The 24,651-nt window shown below is 41.8% G+C and overlaps 1 protein-coding gene across 1 annotated transcript in view; it reads left to right on the plus strand.

Moving 5' to 3' along the window:
• Positions 1-24,651, plus strand: part of LOC143298072 (diacylglycerol kinase zeta-like) — a 275,075-nt gene that overhangs the window by 134,006 nt on the left and 116,418 nt on the right. The window contains exons 17-19 of the mRNA XM_076610749.1: positions 15,758-15,858; positions 17,230-17,316; positions 20,328-20,390. Of these exons, the coding sequence (XP_076466864.1) occupies positions 15,758-15,858; positions 17,230-17,316; positions 20,328-20,390 (251 nt within the window). The remainder of the gene's footprint in view (positions 1-15,757; positions 15,859-17,229; positions 17,317-20,327; positions 20,391-24,651) is intronic.

Genomic DNA, 24,651 nt, shown 5'->3' on the forward strand with positions numbered 1-24,651 from the left:
TTTAATAATGATATACATGATTTGGTAGGAAGGATAGAACATACACTACACATGAAATTTTAAGTACAACACACAACAGTACCACTTATTTCTTTCAAAATGTTGCAGCTGGAACATTTCAAATTGAAGATTTTCTTCTTCAGTCATATGATAAGACTGATGAAACGGAAAGAATTTGTATCTAAGTCCGTAATGTAAAAAATTGCGAATTCCTTTTTCCATGCACTTTGCATATAGAAAGCTTTAGACAAGGCGCATTTCAGGTGGGAGTGTGTCATTCCTATTGGCTTTTTGTGTGATGCAAAAGTGTGGACATGTAAGAAACTGATAAAACGATCTTTTTATCGATATTTTGCACTAAGATTTCACTCAGAAACCGAGCTGAAGTGGGGAAATACAAGTGAGTTTCAGGTCAGATCGGGGGCATAACAAAATGATTTCTTTATTGATTCTCATTACATTTCTATACCGGTTTTCCGATGTATTTTTTCAGCATAATTTACGAAAGTGTTTGTCGAAATGTCCAGAAATTCTGGAATGACTGTAAAATTATATTCCGATGACAGCGGTTTTCATTTTCGCTCCAGCATTCATGTGATGTTATTCACCGTTTGTCTGTCTGTTTACAACTCTTTGTCTCTGTCTCTACTTCTCCCTCCCTCCCTCTGTCTCTGTCTCTCTGCATGCCTGCTTGTTTGTCTGTCAGTCTGTGTCTGTCTTTGACACACTCCCTCCCCCTCTCTTTCTATCTCTCTCTCGCCTGAATTATATAGATTCCCATGTCAGCTTAGACTGGCGTTACACATGGCACATAGTCATCAACAGACCATACTCGATCTATCAATCATTTATATATAACGCTGAGACTGCAGTCTTCTCTGTCTGAAAACTCTCTCTCTCTCTCTCTCTCTCTCTCTTTCTCTCTGCCCCTCTGTGTGTGATGAAAAATACTTTCTAATTCTTGACTTAAAAAAAAAAAAAAAAAAATGAAGTGCAGGACAGACGATGTTTTTCGCTGTTGTGAGGTTACAGGCACGTCTGACGTCTTTCTTCAGGAGGAATGGGGGTGGCTCAAGCTCGTATCCGGAGGCAGTGTTTGCGTCCTTTGATTGGGGCACTGTTCAACAGATGCTTTGCAGATCGTATCCAGCTTCTTTATTGAGAACAGTATTCCTTTGCAAGACGTCAAAGGCTTCTTTGATTTTTTCTGCTGGAGATGTTTTCTGGGACGTGGTCAAGGCAGTATTTCCCGTGGAAAAATCGTGTCCAGTGTGGTTGGCTTTGTTTTGTTTTGTTTTTTGACATGGTCTTTTACTCTGACACTGTCCTTGTAGTTTCTTATTCGTAGTGTTTGTCACAGTGACCACAGAACATACAATAAACAGGTAAACTTTTCTGTCCATCAGGGTTCTTTTTAAACAAGTTTTCATCTCAGAGTGTTGCATGGTTTGGAATTGATATGTGCCATGTTGCGTTAAGATTTTAGTCAGAATCTGAACGGGGGAGGTGAAACGAAACTCAGTTTTGTGCAGCCATTTTTCTGGTGTTCAGTTGCGCTACTGACGTGGTTTGAAAAGTGTATCCTATATACAGCATTAGCAGTACCATCATCCAAGACGTGTCATGTACTGTGTCCGGAAATCCATGTAGACGTTCTTCGTGTAAATCCACTGGTAATTTGATATACGGGTATAAAAACTAATAAGATCATCTAACACAATAATCAAATTGCTTTTAAAATGCATTGTCTATATACCTTACCGGATTCTGGTGGGATGATGGCATTATTGCATAGCTTTCTTTCTAAATTATTTTATATTCAACCGATAAGTTGGCTATGGCTGAAAAGAAAGGAGACCTAATCCCGGTTCTTTGTTAAAGGATCCATCCTAGATGAAGTAGGGTTGAGTAGTGTCGATGTCAGCAGGAATATTTGTCCAGTTAATGATGCTGCTCTGTCCTCCTGCCCTCGCAAGCTGTGTTGTGGTAAGTAACACATCTGGAAACAAAAAAGACAGAGAAGCTCAAGGGATCATGTAAAGAAAATCGTGCTTAAAAAAATAGAGTAGGTATGAGTATTCTTTATAATCGCACAAGCAAAATCATAACGCTTGGTTCCGAGTATGAACATGAACCACACCCTCATACCATCTGAAGAAAGTTAAGAGACACGACTGAAAGTTCATGACAACCATCAACATCGTCGAATCTGCAGGTAAAACAGCTTCCTTTCCTGAGTTCTGTTTCCCCTCTCGCTGTCATTATCATGCTATACACCTCTTTAAAACCGGTTTCGTTTATGTTTTCCAGTTGCTGCTGTGAGTAGCATTAAGACCCCAGATCTCACCAGCAGCATCAAATATTATTGTTCCCTTGAATTTTCTGCGGCGTGCTATGAAATATAGGAGTAATTTAGAATAAAAACTTGTTTCTTTATTCTTGATAATTTCTAAGGATGAGTTTTTAAAGACTTTTCATTACTGTTCACACAAAACTCGTTTTTGATTTTTGTCAACACAAACATTATATACTAGCAGAGGTGGTGACGTAGACTTATTTCCATAAAATGACAAAGAGTTTTCCTTTTTCTGTCTTTCTTTGTTTTTATTTTATTTTATGATTTAAAGATGGATATGTCATCGGTAATACTGGTGGGTATCTGTCAAGATATGTCGCTTGGTTTTCAGTAAAAAAATCTTTCTTTTCTTCTAATTTCCTTTTTTTTTTCCTTTTTCGTTTCAAAGCAGAACACAAACAGGTTTGAAAAGATCAACAATATCATGTAATTACATAATAAACCTCATACTGAGTTTGAATCAAAAATATATATTGTGGCCTTTTTGACGACATGTTTCTTTTATGTATATTTCAATCACTTTTGTTAAATCTATAGATATTTTCTTTAGTTTTGTTCTGCAAAAGGATGAACGTATAACTCATTATGTAATGAAATTCTATCCAGCGTAAAAACCGAAGAAAGGTAATGTTTTCTTCCATTCATTTTGTTCGTGTTTACATTCTTCTCGATATTATACCAAAAGGTTACACCTGTATAATGAAGCACGATGCCTTTTTTTAAATATCAAAGCACTTCCTTCATTCAGATTCATAATGGAAAAATGGTTTCTGTTTCCAATTTTATGTCATAGATGTGATGCAATTTTATATCATGTGTTGTCATATCGCAGCAAAGTATACATTTGTTTACTGATATCGTCTGTTCTAAACAATTGAATTCAAACACGATTGCTAGATATAAATCATACTGATTATTTTGTGTATTTTTACCACGAACATCACTTCAGATCTTGCATTTTCAGTACTGTTGAGTCACAGCATGTCTTTCAGTCGATAAGAATTAACACAGGCCAATGAAGTGATTAGTGCAGTATTTATGTCAAGAAATTTTCACGTTCACGTTTAGTTTGTTTTGATATTGTGATCTTAGAGCTCATGATAATGCTTTAAAAATCCTGTTGTTGTTGGCAGATGATTGTGCATTCCTCATATTTAATGAATATAAATTTGGAATACTGTTTTTCAAAAGGAATCTTGAAATTAAAGTTTTTTTTCAGAAATATCAGCCTTACCATTTTTACGTCTGCAATGCGTGTTTTAAGTTATGAAATGTTTCCAAGGCAGATAAGCTTCCAGTGTTACTTATTTATTCATTCACTTATCTAATTTGTTCGGTGCATGGTGTAAAGAATAATTTGTGCCTCCAAGTCGACGCTTATTTGATTTTTGTTAGTTACAGCCTCTGAAAATGCTGTTACCGTCTTCCTGAAATGCAAAATTTGTTTGCTTATGCTATCTGCTTTAAAATGGTCACTGTGCTCTCCTAACTGTCCCATCTCCCTGATTACAACATCTCCACCATCATCACCAACAGCAAGCTCGACGCTGTGAAATAGAAATGTAGCTTTGACTTTTCTCTTATCATGTTGTGCACGTGACACCTTTTTCCTCAATTTCTGTTGTCTTGCTCACATTTGTTGCACATACGGTGTCACATCAATCATAGTTTCAAGATAGCTCCATCGTTTTAGTTAAGAATTTATCACATAGACACTATATGTATGTTTCATCTTTCACGTGATCCTGGCAGTATAACTAGATGTTTGATTGGTGTAATGTTTACGATATTTCTGATTTTGTTGGCCTGTGTACTTTGTCATTTTTAACCTGTTTGCACGTTTTTCTTTTCTTCCAAATCGTATTTTCCTGAACACAGACAGATCGTTGTCCAACATGAAGAAGAGTCGTGTGGGATGGGGATGTTTTTGTGAGCCGGGGCCGGGAGAGAGAGAGATAGAGAGATAGATAGAGAGAGAGAGAGAGAGAGAGAGAGAGAGAGAGAGAGAGAGAGAGAGCAAATAAACTAATTATGAAGGTTAATCTGTCTGTCTGCATGGACAGTAATTTCTGGCACACCTTTGGACTCTTCCGACGTTACTCAGATAAAAGAATCATATTGTTTTCATTTAAAGAAATCGTCTCAAGCCTCATCATGGTTCAAAATCGAAGATATAAGAAAACATGAATTACCGTAAAATGAACTTCAACATAAAAAGGTAAGAAGAACAGACTGCAAAGATTTGTTTCCCAATGACTTTCGCTTAATCAAAATCAGACTGAAAGGGGACCGTAGTTTCGCCTTAAAATATTCTTAGACGTACATTGTAATCTCATGAAAATAATCAGTAAAACATGGTTTTGACATTCAGTTGCACTTCCTTGATATTTTAACACCGATGAGACGTTACGAATTGTCAACAACAACAACTATTGGGTGCAATCATTTAAATAAGGCATATGCAATTTTCTGAATCGGTTGAGAAATAGTTATTCAAACATTGATAGTTCAGGATCAACCAGCATTTGCCGTTTTGAACAGTTTTCGTAGAACACTTCAAAAGTCAAACATTATTGCTTTGCCTTGTTTCACATTACTCATCAATTTAGCGGAAAAGAAGCCCCCCCACCCCCCACCCCCACTCCCCAAAAAAACTTCATTCGTCTACAATCTCGTTAACCCACGCTTTCACACAATCTCACGCTTTTTTGCACATTGAGACTGTGAAAAGCGTGGTCGTTCCCCTGCCAGGCTTTTTCTCAATTGTGAGAGAAAGCTGGGGGGAGGGGAGGGGGGGGCGTAGAGGGAGGTCGCCTGCAGTCTTTCTCGCAATATGAAAGAAAGCGTGGAAATCATACACACACACCTCATTTTACTAAAGAATTTCTTTTCTTATCTGGTTTGGTTTCTTGTCCTTTCATAACACAAATCTCAGAGACAAAATGTGAGAGAAAAGAAAGAGGGGAAGGTGGGGACGGCGACGATGATGATCATGATAATAATGATAGCATTAGCGAAGACGTCGACTGCAGTGACACTGAAACTTGCACCTATTTGTTGGATCTCATTTAAGAGGAATCAATCCAGTTCACCAACCTCAAAAACAGCATCGGAATTACAACAAAAAACAAAATTATGGCTATATATATTACATTAAGACTCTGGTCTTTCCCGACGGATGTTGGGAATAAAATCGAAATGAAACAGCTTTCTACATAAATGTGAAAGGAAAAGTTATTTTACAGTGGTATGCCATCATGTAAGGAGCAAGATAGCAGAAATTTTGGTGTTTGTTGTGATAAAACGTTTTCTGTCACGTTTATTAATTTTTTATAGTAATGTTCATTCTTTCATGCTTGTTCATTTGTTCATCTGTTTGTGTTATCAGCGATTCACATGCCACGTCTTATTGAAATTAGCTTCACGAGTTTAGAGAAAACACTCGAGACACGAAAACAACGAAAACATATTTCAAAAAACAAGAGTTAAAGAAGGAACAGAACAACAGACAGACAAAAGGAAACACACACACACACACGCGCGCGCGCGACTTTAAAACCATCCTGTCTCACCACTGTCTAACATACGTAATAATTATTCACAAACGTCACAATCATTATCAATCAATCATGAAATCAGTTTAATGCCCCCATAAAATTACAGCGAAATATGGCTTGTGGGCGACAAGATAGCAGAAGATTTTGTACAATATTGAAATAACGTTTTACATTCTTAAAATTCTAAAAGTATAGCACACTCAAAACGTAAGAAATGTAATACACATGATCACAAATAAGTTCTTTTCCTCTCACAAACTCTCCAGCCTTTTCCATCCCGTCTCGCCCTCTGCCGTGCCGACCCCCCACTCCCCACCTCTCTCTCTCTTATCCACCCCACGCACGGGCCCCATTCCTCAGCATGTCTCGCAACTTACTCTCGTACTCCTCACAGCATTTTGAAAGAGGCAGTTTAATGAAAGCAGCGCCGTGGCGAAGTGTCAGAGCGTCAGTGTCACTGTTGATAGAAGCCACTCTGCCGACGATCCTTTCCAGTTTCTCATGTGCTGCACTAGTATCATCGTTGTCGTCGTCCTCCCTCCCCTCCCCTACGCCCCCTCCCCCTCCCTCCCTCTCTTCTCTCTCTTCTTTTTGCCTCTCTTTTCTCTCTCTGAGATTTGTGATGGGAAAAGACAATACACTAACCCTTTTGACAAAGGAAGTGTTTTTGATAAAAATGAAGGGGACTTCTCACGCTTTTTCACGCATTAAGAGATAGCCTGACAGGGAAAAGACTACACTTTCTAGCAGTCCCATGCTTTCTTATCGAAAACGCGTGGGCTAACGGTCAACATTATTTCCATTTTATTCAGTTTTATGCGACACAGTCTGGACTAATGTTTTTAAAAAACAATTTTTTTTTTTAACCAAATATGATAAAATCTTTCTAAATGTCCGAATACAATGTATCCCCATTAAATATTTTGAGTGACGTGCAAGCAGTAATCAGTGCCTATAAAGGTGGAGCCAATTGTCTATGTAATAAAAATAATAATCATGAAGACGGACATAACCTCCTTGATATCACCCAGCAACGCAAAGCGTTTACAGATACAAAAGTATGCAAACAAACAGCCTTTCTCTCTCTCTCTCTCTCTCTCTCTCTCTCTCTGTCTTTCCCGCCACACATACAGCCACCCCGCAGTACGCGAAAGCCAACATACACACCTACGTAGGCACATGGGCGTAGGAGGGTAGATGAAAAAGTTCTCGGCCTCACCAAGAAAGCTTGGCTGGAGAAACTATACTCTTTATTTTTCTGTATAATCTCCCCTGGTCAGGTCAGGTCTCTACCTGCCACAGGTACCATGTAACCCTGTGCTACCTGTCACATGTGGGCAGATGGAGCTCGATAGCCTGGGAAGGCAGTCCATCTAAGACAAGGAAAAGTCTGAAGTAAAACCCATGAAGTGCTAAGGAATGCAGGACAGTCTCGACATGCATTGACCCTGGGTCCATGGCCATGTCCCGACTTTCAGTAGCCGCGCCCCCGTGCCTCCGAGGAAGGTTTTTGAGCCAGAGGCTAGGACAAGGACAGTCTGATATAAAACCTACGACCTGAGGACCTCACTGTCACCGTCCCAGCTTGCTAGGCTATGGCAGATGAACCACGGGTGTAAAGGGTGGGGCCAGTACTGCGCACACTGCACTCCACCTAAAAATTCCATTGCGCAGGCTTGAAGGACACGTCCACGTCCGCGCCACCAACTATTCCAAGCCCTGTAGCGATGGGAAAGGGGCGAAAACGGCAGGTGGAAGATGTCACTGGAAGCCGCAGTTCCAATCCTGCATGCAGGCGGTTCAGGATATTGGTCGCCTGATTGTTGACCCGGAGGTGACAGCATCACTCGGCAGCACCCTGAACGACCAAGCAGCCTTTTCTAGGGACAGCACTGCTTGCTCCACACGGAGAGGGGCCTAGAAAAGGTGGTCCAAACAAATGCTCATCTCCATACCCCCCAGTTGGCTAACCGCGGTCAACGGGCATCTCCAAACGCGGTCGAACAACAATAGAGAAGAAAAGGCCGGCACCTGCCTCACAATTAGGTGCAAAAGGACTAAAGGTAGCATGCTGGAACATCCGAACCATGCGTGACTCTGCAGACAGCAACCACCCAGAAAGGCGTTCCGCTCTAGTCGCACACGAACTTCAGAGACTGAACATTGACATTGCTGCCGTCAGCGAAGTCCGCTTTGCAGGGGAAGGCAGCCTCCAGGAACACGGCGCTGGGTACACCCTCTACTGGTCAGGCAAGCCAGAGACCGAGAGACGCCTTTATGGCGTAGGCTTTATGGTCAGGAGCACCATTGCCTCCAAGCTTGAAAACCTGCCAACAGGACACTCAGACCGAATTATGTCCATGCGCCTCCCACTACGGAACAAACAGCATGCCACTCTGTTCAGCGTGTACGCTCCAACCCTCCAAGCGGACCCCACAGAAAAGGTCAAGTTTTACACTGATCTGCGCAACCTCGTTCAGAACACCCCTGCTGACGACAAGGTCATCATCCTTGGCGACTTCAATGCCAGAGTTGGCCAAGATTCAGAAGCCTGGAAAGGAGTCCTTGGCAAGCATGGCGTTGGTAATTGCAACGGCAATGGGCGCCTTCTTCTCGAGTTCTGTGCAGAGCAGCAGTTTACCATCACCAACACCATTTTCCAGCAGAAGGACAGCCTGAAGACAACGTGGATGCATCCTCGGTCCAAACATTGGCACCTCATTGATTACATCCTGATGCGCCAGAGAGACGTACGAGACGTCCTACACACCCGAGTGATGCCCAGCGCGGAGTGTCATACTGACCACCGCCTCGTCCGCAGCAAGCTCAGGCTCCACTTCAAGCCCAAACCAAAGAAAGGAGGAGCTCCTAGGAAGAAATTCCAGGTCGGCAACTTTCAGTCAGCTGAAGTGAAAGCTGAATTCCAGGCGAAGCTTCAGGACAAACTTGAAGACCCCAGTTGCCCCACAGACCCCTCTCCAGAAGCACTATGGGCACAGCTGAAATCAGCCATCCTGCAGTCCTCTGAAGAAGTCCTAGGGTTCTCGTCGAAAAAGAACAAGGACTGGTTTGACGAAAACAACCAGGAGATCCAAGAATTGCTGGCGAAGAAGAGATCAGCCCACCAGGTCACCTTGCACAACCGTCTTGTCCGGTGAAGAAAGCAACCTTCCGGCTCATATGCAGCAACCTCCAGCGCAAGCTTCGTGAGATTCAAAATGGGTGGTGGACCAACCTGGCAGAGAGGGCTCAGCTTTGTGCAGACACTGGTGACTACCGGGGCTTATACGAAGCCTTGAAGGCGGTGTACGGTCCCTCATACCAGGTCCAGAGTCCTTTGCGCAGCGCAGACGGCCAGGCGCTCTTCACAGACAAGATGTCGATCCTGAACAGGTGGTCGGAACACTTCCAGGCCCTCTTCAGCGCCAACCGCACGGTTCAAGACTCGGCAATTCTCCCCATCCCACAACAGCCAGTGAAATTACAACTGGACGAGCTACCAACCCTAGAAGAGACTGTCAAGGCCATTGAACAGCTGAAATGTGGCAAGGCAGCAGGGGTTGACGGAATTCCGCCGGAGGCGTGGAAGAATGGAGGCCCAGCACTACACTCCAAACTCCACAACCTCTTTGTCTGCTGCTGGGAGCAAGGCAAACTACCACAGGACCTCCGTGACGCAGTCATCATCACCCTGTATAAAAACAAGGGAGAAAAGTCGGACTGCTCCAACTACAGGGGGATAACTCTGCTCTCCATCGCAGGCAAGATCCTCGCCAGAGTCCTCCTAAATCGGCTGGTGCCTACTATCGCCGAAGAACATCTCCCAGAGAGTCAGTGTGGCTTTAGAGCCAACAGAGGCACCACTGACATGGTCTTCGTTCTCAGACAGCTACAAGAAAAATGTCGGGAACAGAACAAAGGACTGTATGCGACATTCGTCGATCTCACGAAAGCTTTCGACACCGTGAGCAGAAAAGGCCTGTGGGAGATCATGAAACGTCTAGGATGCCCCCCAAAATTCCTCAGCATGGTCATCCAACTACATGAGGAACAGCGTGGACAGGTCAGACACAGCAACGACCTTTCGGAGCCCTTCCCAATTGGAAATGGAGTGAAACAAGGTTGTGTCCTCGCGCCGACCCTCTTCACGATCTTCTTCAGCATGATGCTCCAACAGGCCACTGAAGATCTTGGCGACGACGACGGTATCTTCATCAGATACCGCACTGATGGCAGCCTATTCAACCTGAGGCGGCTACAGGCCCACACCAAGACACTGGAGCAACTCATCAGAGAGCTTCTGTTTGCCGACGATGCTGCCCTCGTCGCCCATACAGAAGCGGCCCTGCAGCGTATAACATCCTGCTTCGCAGAGGCTGCGCAGCTCTTCGGCCTAGAAGTCAGTCTGAAAAAGACGGAAGTTCTCCACCAGCCTGCCCCACGGGAAGAATTCCACGCTCCTCACATCAACATCGGTGAGACAGAGCTGAAGTCGGTCCACCAGTTCAGCTACCTAGGCTGCACCATCTCGTCTGACGCCAAGATCGACAAGGAGATCGACAACAGACTTGCAAAGGCAAACAGCGCATTCGGCAGGCTGTACAAGAGAGTGTGGAACAACAAACACCTGAAGAAAGACACAAAGATCAGCGTGTACAGAGCTGTTGTACTGCCCACCCTGTTGTATGGCTCCGAAACCTGGGTCACCTACCGGCACCACATACGACTGCTTGATCGCTTCCACCAGCGCTGCCTTCGCACCATCCTCAGCATCCACTGGAGTGACTACATCACAAATGTCGAGGTCCTGGAGCAGGCAAAGACTATCAGCATCGAGGCAGTGCTGATAAAGACCCAGCTACGTTGGGCAGGGCACGTGTCCAGGATGGAGGACCACCGCCTGCCCAAGATCGCGCTGTATGGCGAACTGTCCACTGGCCACCGTGACAGAGGAGCACCCAAGAAGAGATACAAAGACTCCTTGAAGAAAGCTCTCGGTGCCTGTCACATTGACCATCGCCAGTGGTCCGCAGTAGCCGCTGATCGAGAGACCTGGCGACGCACCATCCACCAAGCTGTCTCCTCCTTCGAAAACAACCGCAGGGCCGGCCTTGAGGACAAACGCAGAAGGAGGAAGAGCCACGGCGCTGCAGCCGCGAACCCAGACCAGACTTTCCCTTGCAACCGCTGCGGCCGACTCTGCTTTTCCCGCATTGGCCTTGTCAGCCATGAGCGTGCCTGCATCAGACGTGGACAGCGCCCTTCCTAGATCTTTGTCAGCGAAGCCAGGCCATGATGATGATAATCTCCCCTGACTGCAGTGCGCTGTGCCGCAGCGGTGGTCAAGCATTGCTATCCCTGCGTTGAAGAAGGTTGTATCTTGCGCCTCAAAAAATGCTTCAACGGCATGAATAACATCATCATCACTCTTAAAACGGCGCCCACGAAGATGGGATTTCAGTATGGAGAATAGGAAGGTCAGATGGAGCCAGGTCTGGTGAGTTGGGGCAATGGGGCGAAAGTTGAAACGATTGTTGGGAGCCTCAGCCACTGTCACTTGCACATTGTGAACTGTTGCATTGTCTTACAGCAAGAAGACCCCTGCTCGGAGTTTTATTGGCATTTTTCTTTGATGGCGCAGTTCTGATAATAATAATAATAATAATAATAATAATAATAATAATAATAATACATAGTTTTTCTATGGTGCGATATCCAGCACCAATTTTGCTCAAAGCGCCTTACATCATCCAGTTGACTATAAAGACATGCCTCAAAAAACACATCAACCGCTATCTGACAATGGAAAACATCCAGTGTGTTCATATGAATGAAAAAGTACACTTAAGAGATGAATCAGATTATAAAAGCTATGAAGTAAATAAGGCTTAGATTAAAACAAAATGCATTTCATGGATCACACACACACACACACGCACACGCACACACTCTCTCTCTCTCTCTTTCTGTCTCTCTCTCTCTCTCTCTCTCTCTCACACACACACAAACACACACACACACGCTCGCGCGCGCGCGCGCGCTGACATTAAATATCAACTGCACTAAAACAAAATTGCATAAGCATTACGATATTTCTTATTTTCTAACATAGAATTCTGTTCAGACATACTAACATGCCTGCACACTTACACACGTGTACCAGAGCACTGTACCATCACAAACACATGCACGCACGCACACACACACACTCGCGCGCGCGCGCCCATTAAAATAAAAAATGCCATCACATCTAAGACAAAAACTACATAAAATACACAATGCATTAAAACAGGACTACAAAAATATTAGTACAAAGATACTTGTTAACAAGCATACCTTGGTTTAACCGTTCCGCCCAGAACAAAAATGCTTACGGAAAAGGTAAGTTTTCATATCTGACTTAAAGGAATGTATCAGAGGCATTTCTAAGAGATGAAGGTAGAGAGTTCCACACTTGGGGAACCTCAGCTCTGAAAGACCTATTTCCAGCGCATTTCAGATTAGACCTTGGAACTTTAAGCAGCTTTTCAGAGCTGGATCTTAATGTTCTGTGCGGTTCATATGTTTCCAATACAGAGGAGAGATACAATGGAAAAGACTTGTCAAAATGTTTGAAGGCGAGTGTTCCTAACTTATAGTGAATGCGGGACTCAATCGGAAGCCAGTGTAACCGATTCAGCAGAGGTGTAACATGATCAGATTTCTTTTTGGGGAGAACCAGTCGTGCAGCATTTTTCTGAATTTTCTGTAATGTTGATGGAGGAAGATGGTAAACCTGCAAGAGTGGAATTGCAGTAATCCAGTCTGGACAGGACAAAAGAGGAAGCCAACTGAATTATATTTTTCTTTGTTATGTAAGGTCTAACGGAGATGAAAATTACATGAGCGACACAAGAATGAAATTTGGTCATTCGTAGTCAAGGTTTGATCGAGATATACACCCAGGTATTTGGCTGATGTTTGAAATGCTATCGAAGCAGGGCCAAACGTAACTGGGTCCTTTTCTGCTGCCTTAAGACGAGTTTTAGGTCTCCAACGGCTAATTCAGTTTTGTCTTCATTGAGCTTTAGCTTGTTTTTGTCCATCCATGTTTTTACATCGACTACACAAGCTTCCGATTCAGTAATGACTATTTTAAAATCAGATGGTGGAGCGGCTTTTTGTAATTCTGTGTCATCTGCATATTCATGGTAACCAAATGAGTGCCTTTTGAAGATGTCAGAAAAAAAGCTGAGTGTACAAAGTGAACAAGACAGGCTCTAAGACTGATCCCTGAGGGACACGAAACACAAGAGGAATGACTTTAGAGGTGCCATGAGCTGACGATTTGAAAGATATAAAGAAAACCATTTTAAAGCAGTAGATTTAATGCCAAAGGTAGTGCTAAGACGATTGATAAGAATTTGGTGGTCAGTTGTATCAAATGCCGCTGACAGATCTAAAATGCCACTACAGATGTAAGTCTTTTATCTGTGTTTGAAAGGAGACTAGCTGTGACCGAAAGAAGGACTGTTTCTGTGCTGCGGCTTTTCCGATAAGCTGACTGACAAGTTTCAAGTAGGCCGTTTTCATCAAGATGTTCCTGGAGCTGATGTAACACAACTTTTTCAATGATTTTAGAAATGAAAGAAAGATTAGAGACAGGTCTATAGTTCTTTAGCTGATTTGTGTCCAAATTGTGCTTTTTTTTCAAAAGAGGGGTGACAATGGCCAATTTAAGACAATCATCAACAATGCCTGACTCTAGAGAATGATTAATAATTCTGGTGATCAAAGGGAGAAGGTCATCAAGACATAATTTCAAAAGGTTAGTGGGCAATGGATCAAGGTCACAGTTCTTGGAGATTTAAGAATAAAATTTCTTACAGCTTTTTCAGAGACAGGTCTAAAACATGTCATTAAATTTCCTTTAAAATCATTAAATCGGTCCTCTGGTGGGCTAGCATCCAGTTCTTGTCGGATGTTTACAATTTTGTCATTAAAATAATTACTAAAAGCATCAGGGAGATCCTGAGGAGTTCTGAGGCATAGTAGTTTCCTTTTGCAGGTAGTCAGTCATTATTATTCACTCGCAATCCCAGATAACAGATGTTATGACCTTTCCAACTGATGCCAACTATTTGAATTTCTTTGGAGGGGGAAGACCAATGTGCTTTCATTGCTTGCTTTGCTTTTTTCATTCAGGCTCAAAGTAGTGAACCAACGTTTCATCTTGTGTTACAATTTCCCGAAAGAAATTAGCTTGGTCGGCCTGGAAACGAACCAGAAGGTCCCTTGAAGTTTCAAGTCTGGCCAACTTCTGATCTGGTGCCAGCATGCTGGGCACTCATCTGGCAGACAGCTTACATACACATCCCGAAGATGTCAGTCAAAACTGTCTGCACTGAACCACAGCTGATACCCATAGTGTTGGCTGTTTGAGCAGTAGACAAACGCATGGCATCCAATACCATGTGGTGAATGGCTTTCACTTGATCATCAGTGATTCAGGGTTAGGGGCGGCCGGACCGTGGATCATCTTCTGTGCTCTCCCTGTGCCGCTTAATGTCAGCAGCCCACTTAAAAAAAATTGAACAATAAGGGGAGTCGTCACCAATTGCCTCTATCATGTCTTCATGAATGGTCTCTGGTGTCATGCCCCTTTTCTGCAAATACCTGATAACCGCACGGGCATCCACTTTATCCATTTCTGCATTTTCGGTTCACTTGGCAACTCTCAAAGACCCTCACCTGAAAACAAATATCGACAGATATTTTTAACTATGTGAATGACTTTTGACGATATGCTAGATTATAGCTGTATTCATATTCTACAGTTGGTGCCGTTGCTTCTAGGTTAGGCCGAGAACTTTTTATCTACCATCGTACAGTGACACCAAGCATCAGTCTTGCAAATGAAAATTAGTGTGCTTTCTGGAAAAGGTTCATTTTCATGATGAGTACAGATGAATGGGGTCTGGGAGTATAGTGAATAGAACGATCCAGGTCAACAGGTCCAAAGAATGAAAGCGTTCGTTTTCCCGTTGTTTTGTCTTACATTTGGGGACAACACACTGACCGTCTCGTGGTTGTCTGACAGACTGCAAATTGGTGTATATGCGGTGTGTGGGTGTGCGTGTGTGTACGTGCGTGTGTGTGTGTGTGTGTGCGCGCGCGTGCTTGTGTGAGTATGTACGCGTGTGTGGGTAAGCCCAAGTGCGTTGAACGTAGTCCATTTTCATCCTTATTTTGTTTCAATTCTTTTACTTTCTATATATCTTTCTCTCTTTAAAAAAAAAAAAAAAAATTATAGTTTAGTATTAACTTTTTGTATATTTCATTTATTTCATTTTAGTTCATGTGTTACACATACCAATGGTAGACTTGACCACGTTTAAGCATAGGTCAAGCATTTACTCCTCTTTCCTCTTTTAAGCAGATATTGTGTATCACACCTTTCGGTTTCTTTCCTCCTTGAACGTCACACTGAAACTGTAAAGCACTGCTCAGGCTCATTAACCAGCATTGAAGGTGTGAATTGGAGCCATGCTTGGATCTGAAATGATATTGCCTAAATATTTCAGATCTAAAACCAAGGTGGACAGCCCACTAATTTATCATTTTACAACTATTGTTGTGGATGAATGCCTGCACACACACAGACACACACTCGTACATTCACACACACATGCACACAGAGGACGCAAACACGCACGCACGCACAAACATACACACACACACACACACACACACACACACATGCTGTTCTTGTGTGTAGAGAACGCGGTGACTGAAGGACAGCATGAGGATCGGTCCCCTGCAGATAGACTGACCTCAGTCATAGTCCTGATTATGCTTTTTTCAGTCCTCCCTCCCTCCCCGAACGGCTGAGGCTTCAGGTCAGTCGCATCGCATTGACTGATTACGAGGCCTTGCAATATGATAAAGACAAACTGCGCTCAGTCTGTAAGTGACGTTGGTGTGACTTTGCACGTACTGTCGCTTGTTGTGTCGCGTTTACCAGTATGGTGGTATGTGGAGTATCATAAAGATAGTAATGTGTATGAAATACTCAGTTCCATGTCGTTTATTCATTCATTCATTTCTAGACTCTCTTTCCGTCCCTTCCCCCGCTTTCTCTCTCTCTCCTAGCTTTTGACCGATGTGTGCACAGAAAGTGAGGTAAAATGTAATGATAGCCCTGATCAGTATGCGCAAGTGTGTTTTGTTTATTCGTGTGGTGTGTGTGTGTGTGAGTGTGTGTGAAACTGATGTGGGATATGCTTATGACAGAAACTTGAACTGAAAAATAACTACTTTTAGGAACGAAAATCTAGAACCTTGTGGTCTTGTTTTTGTCGCATGGCAATAACACGACAAACAACAATACTGGGGGCGGTTTGTGCCCGTCCTGGAGTTAACAATGTTGCTACTTGCATGTCTGGCCAGCATCTCCAGGAGACATGTAGGCGATGAACTAGGTGAATTCAACAGGAATGCAAAAAGAAAGAGAGGACAGAAAAATAGACATCGTCAAACATTCGACTGCTGCAGGCACATTTTTCTTGCCATGCACCTTCAACTGCATGTGAAAGCCAGTGGGAAAGATTGCCCTTTGTTGCTGACATCAAAGAAGACATGATACAGATTCTAAATCATTAATGTCCACCCTTGAAGACAATACAGTATCAGACCACAGGATCTTATTTGATGACAAACCTTGTAAATTGAGGATTGTACTATTTCTGTCAGAGAATTAGAGGCCATGAGCAGAATTTCTAAGCTGTCCACTTCATCAGTGATCACCACTGAAGAACAAAGCATGTCAGTGTCACAGACATGTTTAACCCTTTCACCGCCATGGTCGCAGTTCGGCACCAGCTAGGTAAAGCACCCATGTCATTGAAATGCAACCAGATGATGGGCCTTTTGTGCATTAACCTAATGCTCTTAATTTTCAGTGGTAGGATTGGCCATTTTTTCTACACATCACAAGGGAATCCCCACCATATTTTCTGTGGTTTCTGCACAAGGTTAATTTGCACTCTAAACTGACTGACTATGAAAGTGTTAATCAAAACGGTTTGTTTTCATTAAGACCAAGAATATATTAATCTAAATCTATTATCCAGCAGTAAGTTTAGTATATAAAACTACAACAACAACAACCCCGTAATGGTTTGTGTGCCTTTATTGCACTTATGTGTATCTGCATATATGTTCGTCTCTGTGTCATTTGCACACACACACACACACACACACACACACACACAGATGGACAGAGAGAGAGAGAGCCCAATGTTTTTGATCACATTTGTGATCATACTGTCAAAACAGCGGTGCCACTTGGCATCATCATTGTTGAAAATAACGCGGACTTGGAGCAAGTTCGAGACCAAATCAACAAACTTCATATTGTGGTGAGTATATAAAAAATGTTTCATTTCAAACTACACTTTGTTTTCAAGCCATATTAAAGTGGTGCTTTGATGTCTGCTTGAAGCAATGGCTTTGCTGGCTATGCTCGATATCATCACTATCACCATTATCGGTTGCAACGTATGGTTGAAAATCATTTCGAACAATCTTGCTTGTTTTCATGCTCGCTTGACATATGAATAACTATGATGATTATGACGATGATGATCAACATGCTGTAGACGCTTTATCTCTTTTGCGCTCAGTGGTAAAGCGCTCGAAAAGGAAAAACCTTGTATGTAGTTACACTTTCATTCCTTAACACGCGTGCACACGCACACGAACGCACGCACACACACATACGCGCGCGCACATATGCGCACGCACGCTAGCATGCAAACACACACACTAACACACGCACAACACGATCCACAACCCCACCAATCTACACACACACACACACACACACACACACACACACACAACACACACGTGAGCCTGGGAGAAGTAGAGTTGGGGCTGTGCAGCTCACACACACTTTCTCACAGTTTGCCGGTTGTCTTTGATGAACTGTCATTTCACCACATTTGAATCATATGGTTCTGGCACACGCCTTACCCAAGTGCATCACTTGTGTAAACAAAGTGAGTCCATGTTATAACTTGGTGTTTGTGTGTGTGTGTGTGTGTGTGTGTGTGTGTGTGTGTCCGTGACACTAACATTGCCATTTTCTCCAGAATTACTTTGTCTGCCAATACCATAATTTGCTTAAATGTAGTAGGAAAAAATCTTCACAGTCATACCAGTAGTAGGTTGTAATTCTTCCTAATTAAGTCGTATTTCCGAATCGTTAACGGTTTATTTCGTTGAGGCTCGGTCCCGATCCGAAAACACCATATTACCGCTTCCAGTGGCCGGAACGTAGGCTATGTTGGGCAAAAAGACGGCGCATGACCTCGTTTTTCTTGTTTGCAATTATAAGAAAAGAAATACAAATTAAGAACAGAACACATACAGTGACACTGACTAATCCATTAATTGCATATAAATATTCTAAAGTGCCACTTAATTAAAATTTTTAAAAAAACCTAGAATGATGAACATAAAAGAAAAATTGAATGGACTGTTTCACTGAGTCTCTGTCAGTCTTGTCAAGATTGGTCTTTGCAAATGTTGAGAAAACAGCTACATGTTGCGCTGTGCCTGAGGCAATGGCAACGTCTCCTTTACTGCAAAATTTAAATAATTCCTTAAATAATCGAAATATAAAAGAACAAAAAAAAACAACACATGATTTAAACAGTGTTATTACCAGCATTACAATGATATCTTTATCGCTCTAAAAAAGACAACAACATAGCTTTTGATATTGGATTTGGTCAGGTAATATCAGATGCGCCGCGGCAGTGTGGATGAGTCTACTTGCTTTTTTTCCCCTCCCAAGCTTATCAATATATGTATTTTATACAGAACACATTTTAACAGGGTTTTTTTTTTCTCTCTCTTCTTTTCTTATCGTGATTCCGTTCGTTTATTCGTTCGTTTATTTATTTATAGTCTGTTCATCTAAGATGATGATATCAGACTGAAAATAAATATTATTATTATCATTATCATCATTATTATTATTATTGTTATTATTCCTTTCCTATCATGATTCCTTTGCTGGATAAAATGTGAGCCTTGAAGGCCTTGCCTCTTGCATTATTGTTGTTTCAGGCCTGACAGCAGTCCTTTTGAAAATTTCAGAAAGACTGGCAGGACGGTGTGTTTAATTAGGAATTTGGTTGAGACTGGATCAGTTTCTCTGAGGAAGTTACATATTGGAATTGTTAAAAACACAGTCAAAAGAACTTTAGATGAAGTCTGGAAAAAACGTTTTAGATTCTGACATTCAAATGTTACGTGGTTGCTTGAAATATGTTCTCCACATATGCATCTGACATATTTGCTGAACTTAGTAATAAAAGCCTTCAGTTTTATCCTGTTTGATAATGTATGAATCTGTCTTAATCTTATTGAATTACTGTACGTATATGATTGATTGATAGTTCCCAGTTGTTGAACATTAACTACACTATGGTTTAAAGCTTTGCCATTTTCCTGGTATAATTCCCTGACTTTGCTCCACAGTGTTTTTTTAGTATTCGATAACCCTCTTGTACAGACAGAGGCACATAAAGTTCCATGGTTCCCTGTTCGTTTTTTGCACCTTTTCTTGCAGCCCTGTCAGACCATTCGTTGTAGAGAATACCAAGATGTGAAGGAACCCAGCAAAAAGTAATATGTGTTCCTTTCAAACTTAAAAGATGTAAAATGTGGCTGATTTTTATTATCTTCGATTTGTTCTCACAGATTGATGAGTCTTAAGCATATAATACATATTTGGAATCAGCGAAAAACAAGACTTGTATAAGGCAAACTGGACAGCATAATATCAAGGATATTACATGCGCTGACCCACCGACTAACTGGCCAAAACCCGAGGAAGTGTTCAGTTTCAAGGGTATCAAGTGCAGATGATTACATGTGCAGTTAAATGCGCACCTCTGTCCACCCGGATAAAATCGTACAACGTACCAATCCGGGCATTGAAGACGCACAGAGAGCCCACCGGAAGCCTTTTTGCACCAAGCACAAAGTGGAGGAGGGTTGGAAAAAATAAGTGCAGGTGGCATGAAAAACCACAGAATTTCGGATTTAAAAAAAAAAGATAATGATGGAGGAAGTACAGGATGACGATGAAGATGACAATGCTGCTATGGAGGTCCATTTTAGGTTTGGGACTACCTGACAAGGCTGTGCTCTACGCTTCCTTTCATAGTGATGTCCCGGCATTAACCAGACTAGACAGATACAGACACTTGCAGTGTTCGTTAGGAAATTTGAGCAAAATACCCAAAGACGCACAGCTTTGGAAGAACAGTCTACGACACGATATGCTTCACTTATTTTCTTCGCGCACTTTTATCATATCTTCTGTGATGTGTCTTTTTAGGACTACCACAATGAGGCAGACTCACAAGGTGCTAGCAGCGTCCCCCTGCAGCAGCTGTCAGAGAAGTGGAGTTTCCTTGATTGTGAGTATACTCTTTTCTTTGCAAAACAAATATATTTCTCAAATGGGTACCTCACGTTTTGGTGGGCTATGATTTTTTTTCACTGCAAACCCGAAATATACACCAGGTGTTTTATCGCAAAACGTACATATATTCTTGCACATAACAATGGCCAGGTTTTTCCTAAATATGCACACTTACACAAAGTTTACCCAAATTTACGACACATCATGCTCGCCTGGCTGACAGGACATTGGACAGTTTTTGCAGTCGCTTGGCATTTAAGGAGCAGTGCTGGTCCTGAAACCACTGTGCCACCAAGACGCTGAGTGACGTAAAGAGAGAACCCCGACAAGGATTGGAGAGGCGTTTCATAAAGGGAAATGGACAAGAAGCTGGTAATCAGCCGCTCGTCTTCCGCAGACTCAGTGTACGGTTCGAACCATGGTGACCTAGAGACTAGTAAATAAGTACTCATCTCCAAGACCAATACATCATGATCACATAATATCGAATTGTTGGTCTGCAATTTTAGGAGTCGTCCAAAATCCCTCTTGCTCAGGCTCATTGAGAAACCGGGTTGCTTTGGTGCAGACAACACCAGCACTGGACAAACAGCAGTGATCTCGTAGTTTTCGGGTTAGTCCCTCAATGAAGAGCTAGTCCTAGTGTGGAGACACAGCAGCAAACAATACGTTGATGTATCACTGGAGCACGACCGTGTTAAGGCTGTTTGGTAAAGGTGCAGGTGGCATCAGTTTGCACCACATATCTCCACTGTGTGGTGTACATGGCAACCTGACAATATGATGTTCCAATACAACGTTATCATGCCCCTCACCCTGCCACCACTACTAGATGATGGTCTTTGGAAACATGTCAGGATGACAACGCCATACCACATTGTTACTGAGTATCTCCAGCGGCGGCACATTCTCCACAGTGGAATGTCATGGCACGGCTGGTTGGGGTCTGATCTGGTGGGTGTGGACCAGGTCTTGATGTTTCCACTGGAGACTGCCCAGACACCGGTGGCGACGATGTGTTGAATGTATTTCAGTCAGTGGTGAACATACCCAATATTGATGTCACACCATTGCAATTGTTCCTTTCAGATTACGGGTGTGACTCTTTAACTCGTCCTCAGTGACTACGAGTTGTCTGGATTCTCATCAGTTTCAGATTTCTTTTGACAAATGCATGAAGTATAGCCATTGCTAATTTCATATTCTTTACATCCTTTTTTTGTGTGTGTTTTGTTTGTTTGTTTGTTTGTTTTTGTTTTTTGTGTGGCCGTGCCGAGTGGTTATTCAAGGGTACGGACGGTACAAAAGAACTCACTAGATAGTGATTTACTGTATTGAAGGATAGACAAATATTCCCACGCACAGGCCAGGAACATATAGAGGCCAGTCACAAATGGGTTTTTCTATTGTTTTATTTACAATAGTTATGAGAACATAAGAAAAGACAATGAGAGAAGAGATGATGAGAAGAAGATATAAAAAGAGAAGAGATAATGAGAAGACAGTGTGTGGAATGACAAACAAATGTCATTAGCACAACATGTTGGCACAAGTGAATAATAAAGCACATGTATACATATTACATGGAAAGACTACCACTTGGTAATGCATATGTGTGAAGACCAAACACTGACATCAAATGACATTTCTAATACATTTAAATAGTGCAGTTAAAGTGATTGAAGCTATGCTGATTTAGCGAAAGTACACTGACAGTATAGATTAGGTAAAGCTTATACTGTGTCAAAGTGACTCAAATGAGTCAGTTTATCATGTAGCACTATACTGGAGTAAGCCCTATAGGAGAGGGCATGATAACTAAATTACAATTAAAAGACTGATACATATCAGGTGGTTTTAACCAATAGGGGAAATCAATCCAACACTATCTTGTAATCACCACAATAGAATACTACACACATTTTAGAGTACTGAGAATCAGTGAAACACTGTAACCTTCATCAGTGACAGCAAATGAGAAAGAATGCATCATATGCACTCACTAGAACATTCAGGAACAAACTATCAGTGTCCAGAGACGTCATTGACTGTGACGTTAAGAAGAATCAAATGGAACACTGCTCCAAGCATATGACGACATGGCAATTATTTAGATCAATCATAGCCAAGTTGTGACTAACATGTCAAAGCAATAACTGAACATACTTATATGAACACAAGTACTGTGTCGAACAATACAGTTTGCAAATCAACACATTCTACACACTAGTACTTACAGCGATACGTAGCGAGATGTCAGCCCTTGTGAGAACACACATGACACACTCACACTGCCCCCGACACAGCAAGAGAGAGAGAGAGAGAGCAGCTCTGGTCAGATGACTGACCAGGTATGAAGTGACCACTCATCACTCACTGTACCAATTTATGCAAGTTAAGCGAACTACAAAGACAATCACGTCTGCTGCGACACAAATCGGTTTAAATCTGGCCAAATCTGACAACTGTGTTTCTTACAAGGTGTTCAGGTCTTACAAGGTGTTCAGTGACAGATTTCTAAATGATTCCTGAACCGATTTACGTCGGATAAGTTGCAAAAGAAAGAGCTCAACACCTACTTTCTAATGGGTACAAAATGAAGTGTTGGTTATTTAAGATGAATTTATAATCTTAATTTAACTCACCTGAACAGGGTCAGTCTTAACAAGCTCGTCGCTGAAAATTACAAACTGCGTTAAATCAGTTTAACGTAGGCAAACATAAATGGAATAGACTTATAGATGGAATTGAGACGATTCTGCCAGTATATAATACTTGTAGTTTACTGATCTGACAAAAGAGATCTTAATGAAATACGGTGGAGCAGAAACATAGATTCCAGCTCAGCCAATAGCATACGGCGACGCTGGTCGCTGTCTGGCGAGAACAAGATAACGTAAGCGGCTTTGCGTTCAAATTGGGAATGGCGTCACACAATCTGTGCCAGCTGTTGAGGAACAGCCGGTTAGTTCGAAAACGTCGACTGCTGTGGCTTGTGAGTGAGCAGTTTTGAAGCAAGCTTAGCGCTTGGTCACATTTCTTTGTTTGTTTGTTTTGTTTGTTTTTTTTGTGGTTTTTTGTTTTGTTTTTTTGGTTCATTGGGAAAAAAAAAAGTTGCTCTATCCTTTTAAGTGGTATACATTGAATATCTGCATAGTATACGAGCATTTGAATGAACTGCTGGTATATTTTGACCAAACAGATGATAAGGGCACTGTGAATTTTTAAAAAAGCATTGAATGACATCTTGCTAATAACTCTCGTGGGCGTTATTCATCATCTGCGTTATTTAACATACACAGGCACAGATTTGTGCATTGTAATGTGAATTGGTGTGAACAGCTATGCTTTCACAAAGCTCACACGTTTTGTCTGAGGTGGTGAGAAACAGTATTTCTACAAAATTTAAAGGGAAGAAGAAGAAAGAAAATGTATTGTTTTTTCATGTATCACAGGTGTTCTAGAATTCGATTCATTCGAATTTAAAATTTGTCAAGGATTCAGAAAATAGTATACAAAGTAGAGGGAAATGCTTATAACGCAATGTCCAGCAACAATATATTTAAACTGTTATGGATCAAAAAGATCTGCAACAAGTAAAATTGATCGTTTCTGGAAAGATGTATTTGTAGCCTTTGATAAATTTAACAACCTTGCAGAACTATACTGCATTTTATAACAGAGGCAAATTTGCAGTAGATAGCCCTAAATTTTGTTCCAATAACTGGTCAGCGAAGAACACATTTTTGGTAAAAGATGTTCCTAGCGATGATGTTCCTGGTGATGATGTTTTTTCTGAGACTTGACCATTTCTGTAAAGAAATTTAACTTAATGGTAAACTATTTGCACTATCAAATTTGTACCCAGGCAAGGAAATATTGAGTTAAAAAGAGAAGAATGGTGATAATTAACAATGAGAGTAATCAAAAAAAAAAAAATCATTGGAGACTGCATGCAGAGTTACACAAGGACCTAGAGCACGCTATATTTCGCTTTAAAAAAGAATAAATATTTGACATAAAACCATTAGTTAACTAGAAAAGAACACTTTTTGAAGAATGGGAAGTTATATATAAAGTAATTAAGAAAGGAAAATGAGTATGATTCAGATGGTTCCGGAATTCTTGTCACATAAAGTATTATAAAAGAATGAGGTTGATTGAGAGTGGTAAATGCACCGTTTGTAATGATGAAAAAGACTCCATTCACTACTCTCTGTAGAACTGTAATTTTACATATGATTTCTGAGTGAAAT

The sequence above is a fragment of the Babylonia areolata genome, chromosome 23 (genome assembly GCF_041734735.1).
Source record: "Babylonia areolata isolate BAREFJ2019XMU chromosome 23, ASM4173473v1, whole genome shotgun sequence".
Lineage (NCBI taxonomy): Eukaryota > Metazoa > Mollusca > Gastropoda > Neogastropoda > Buccinidae > Babylonia > Babylonia areolata.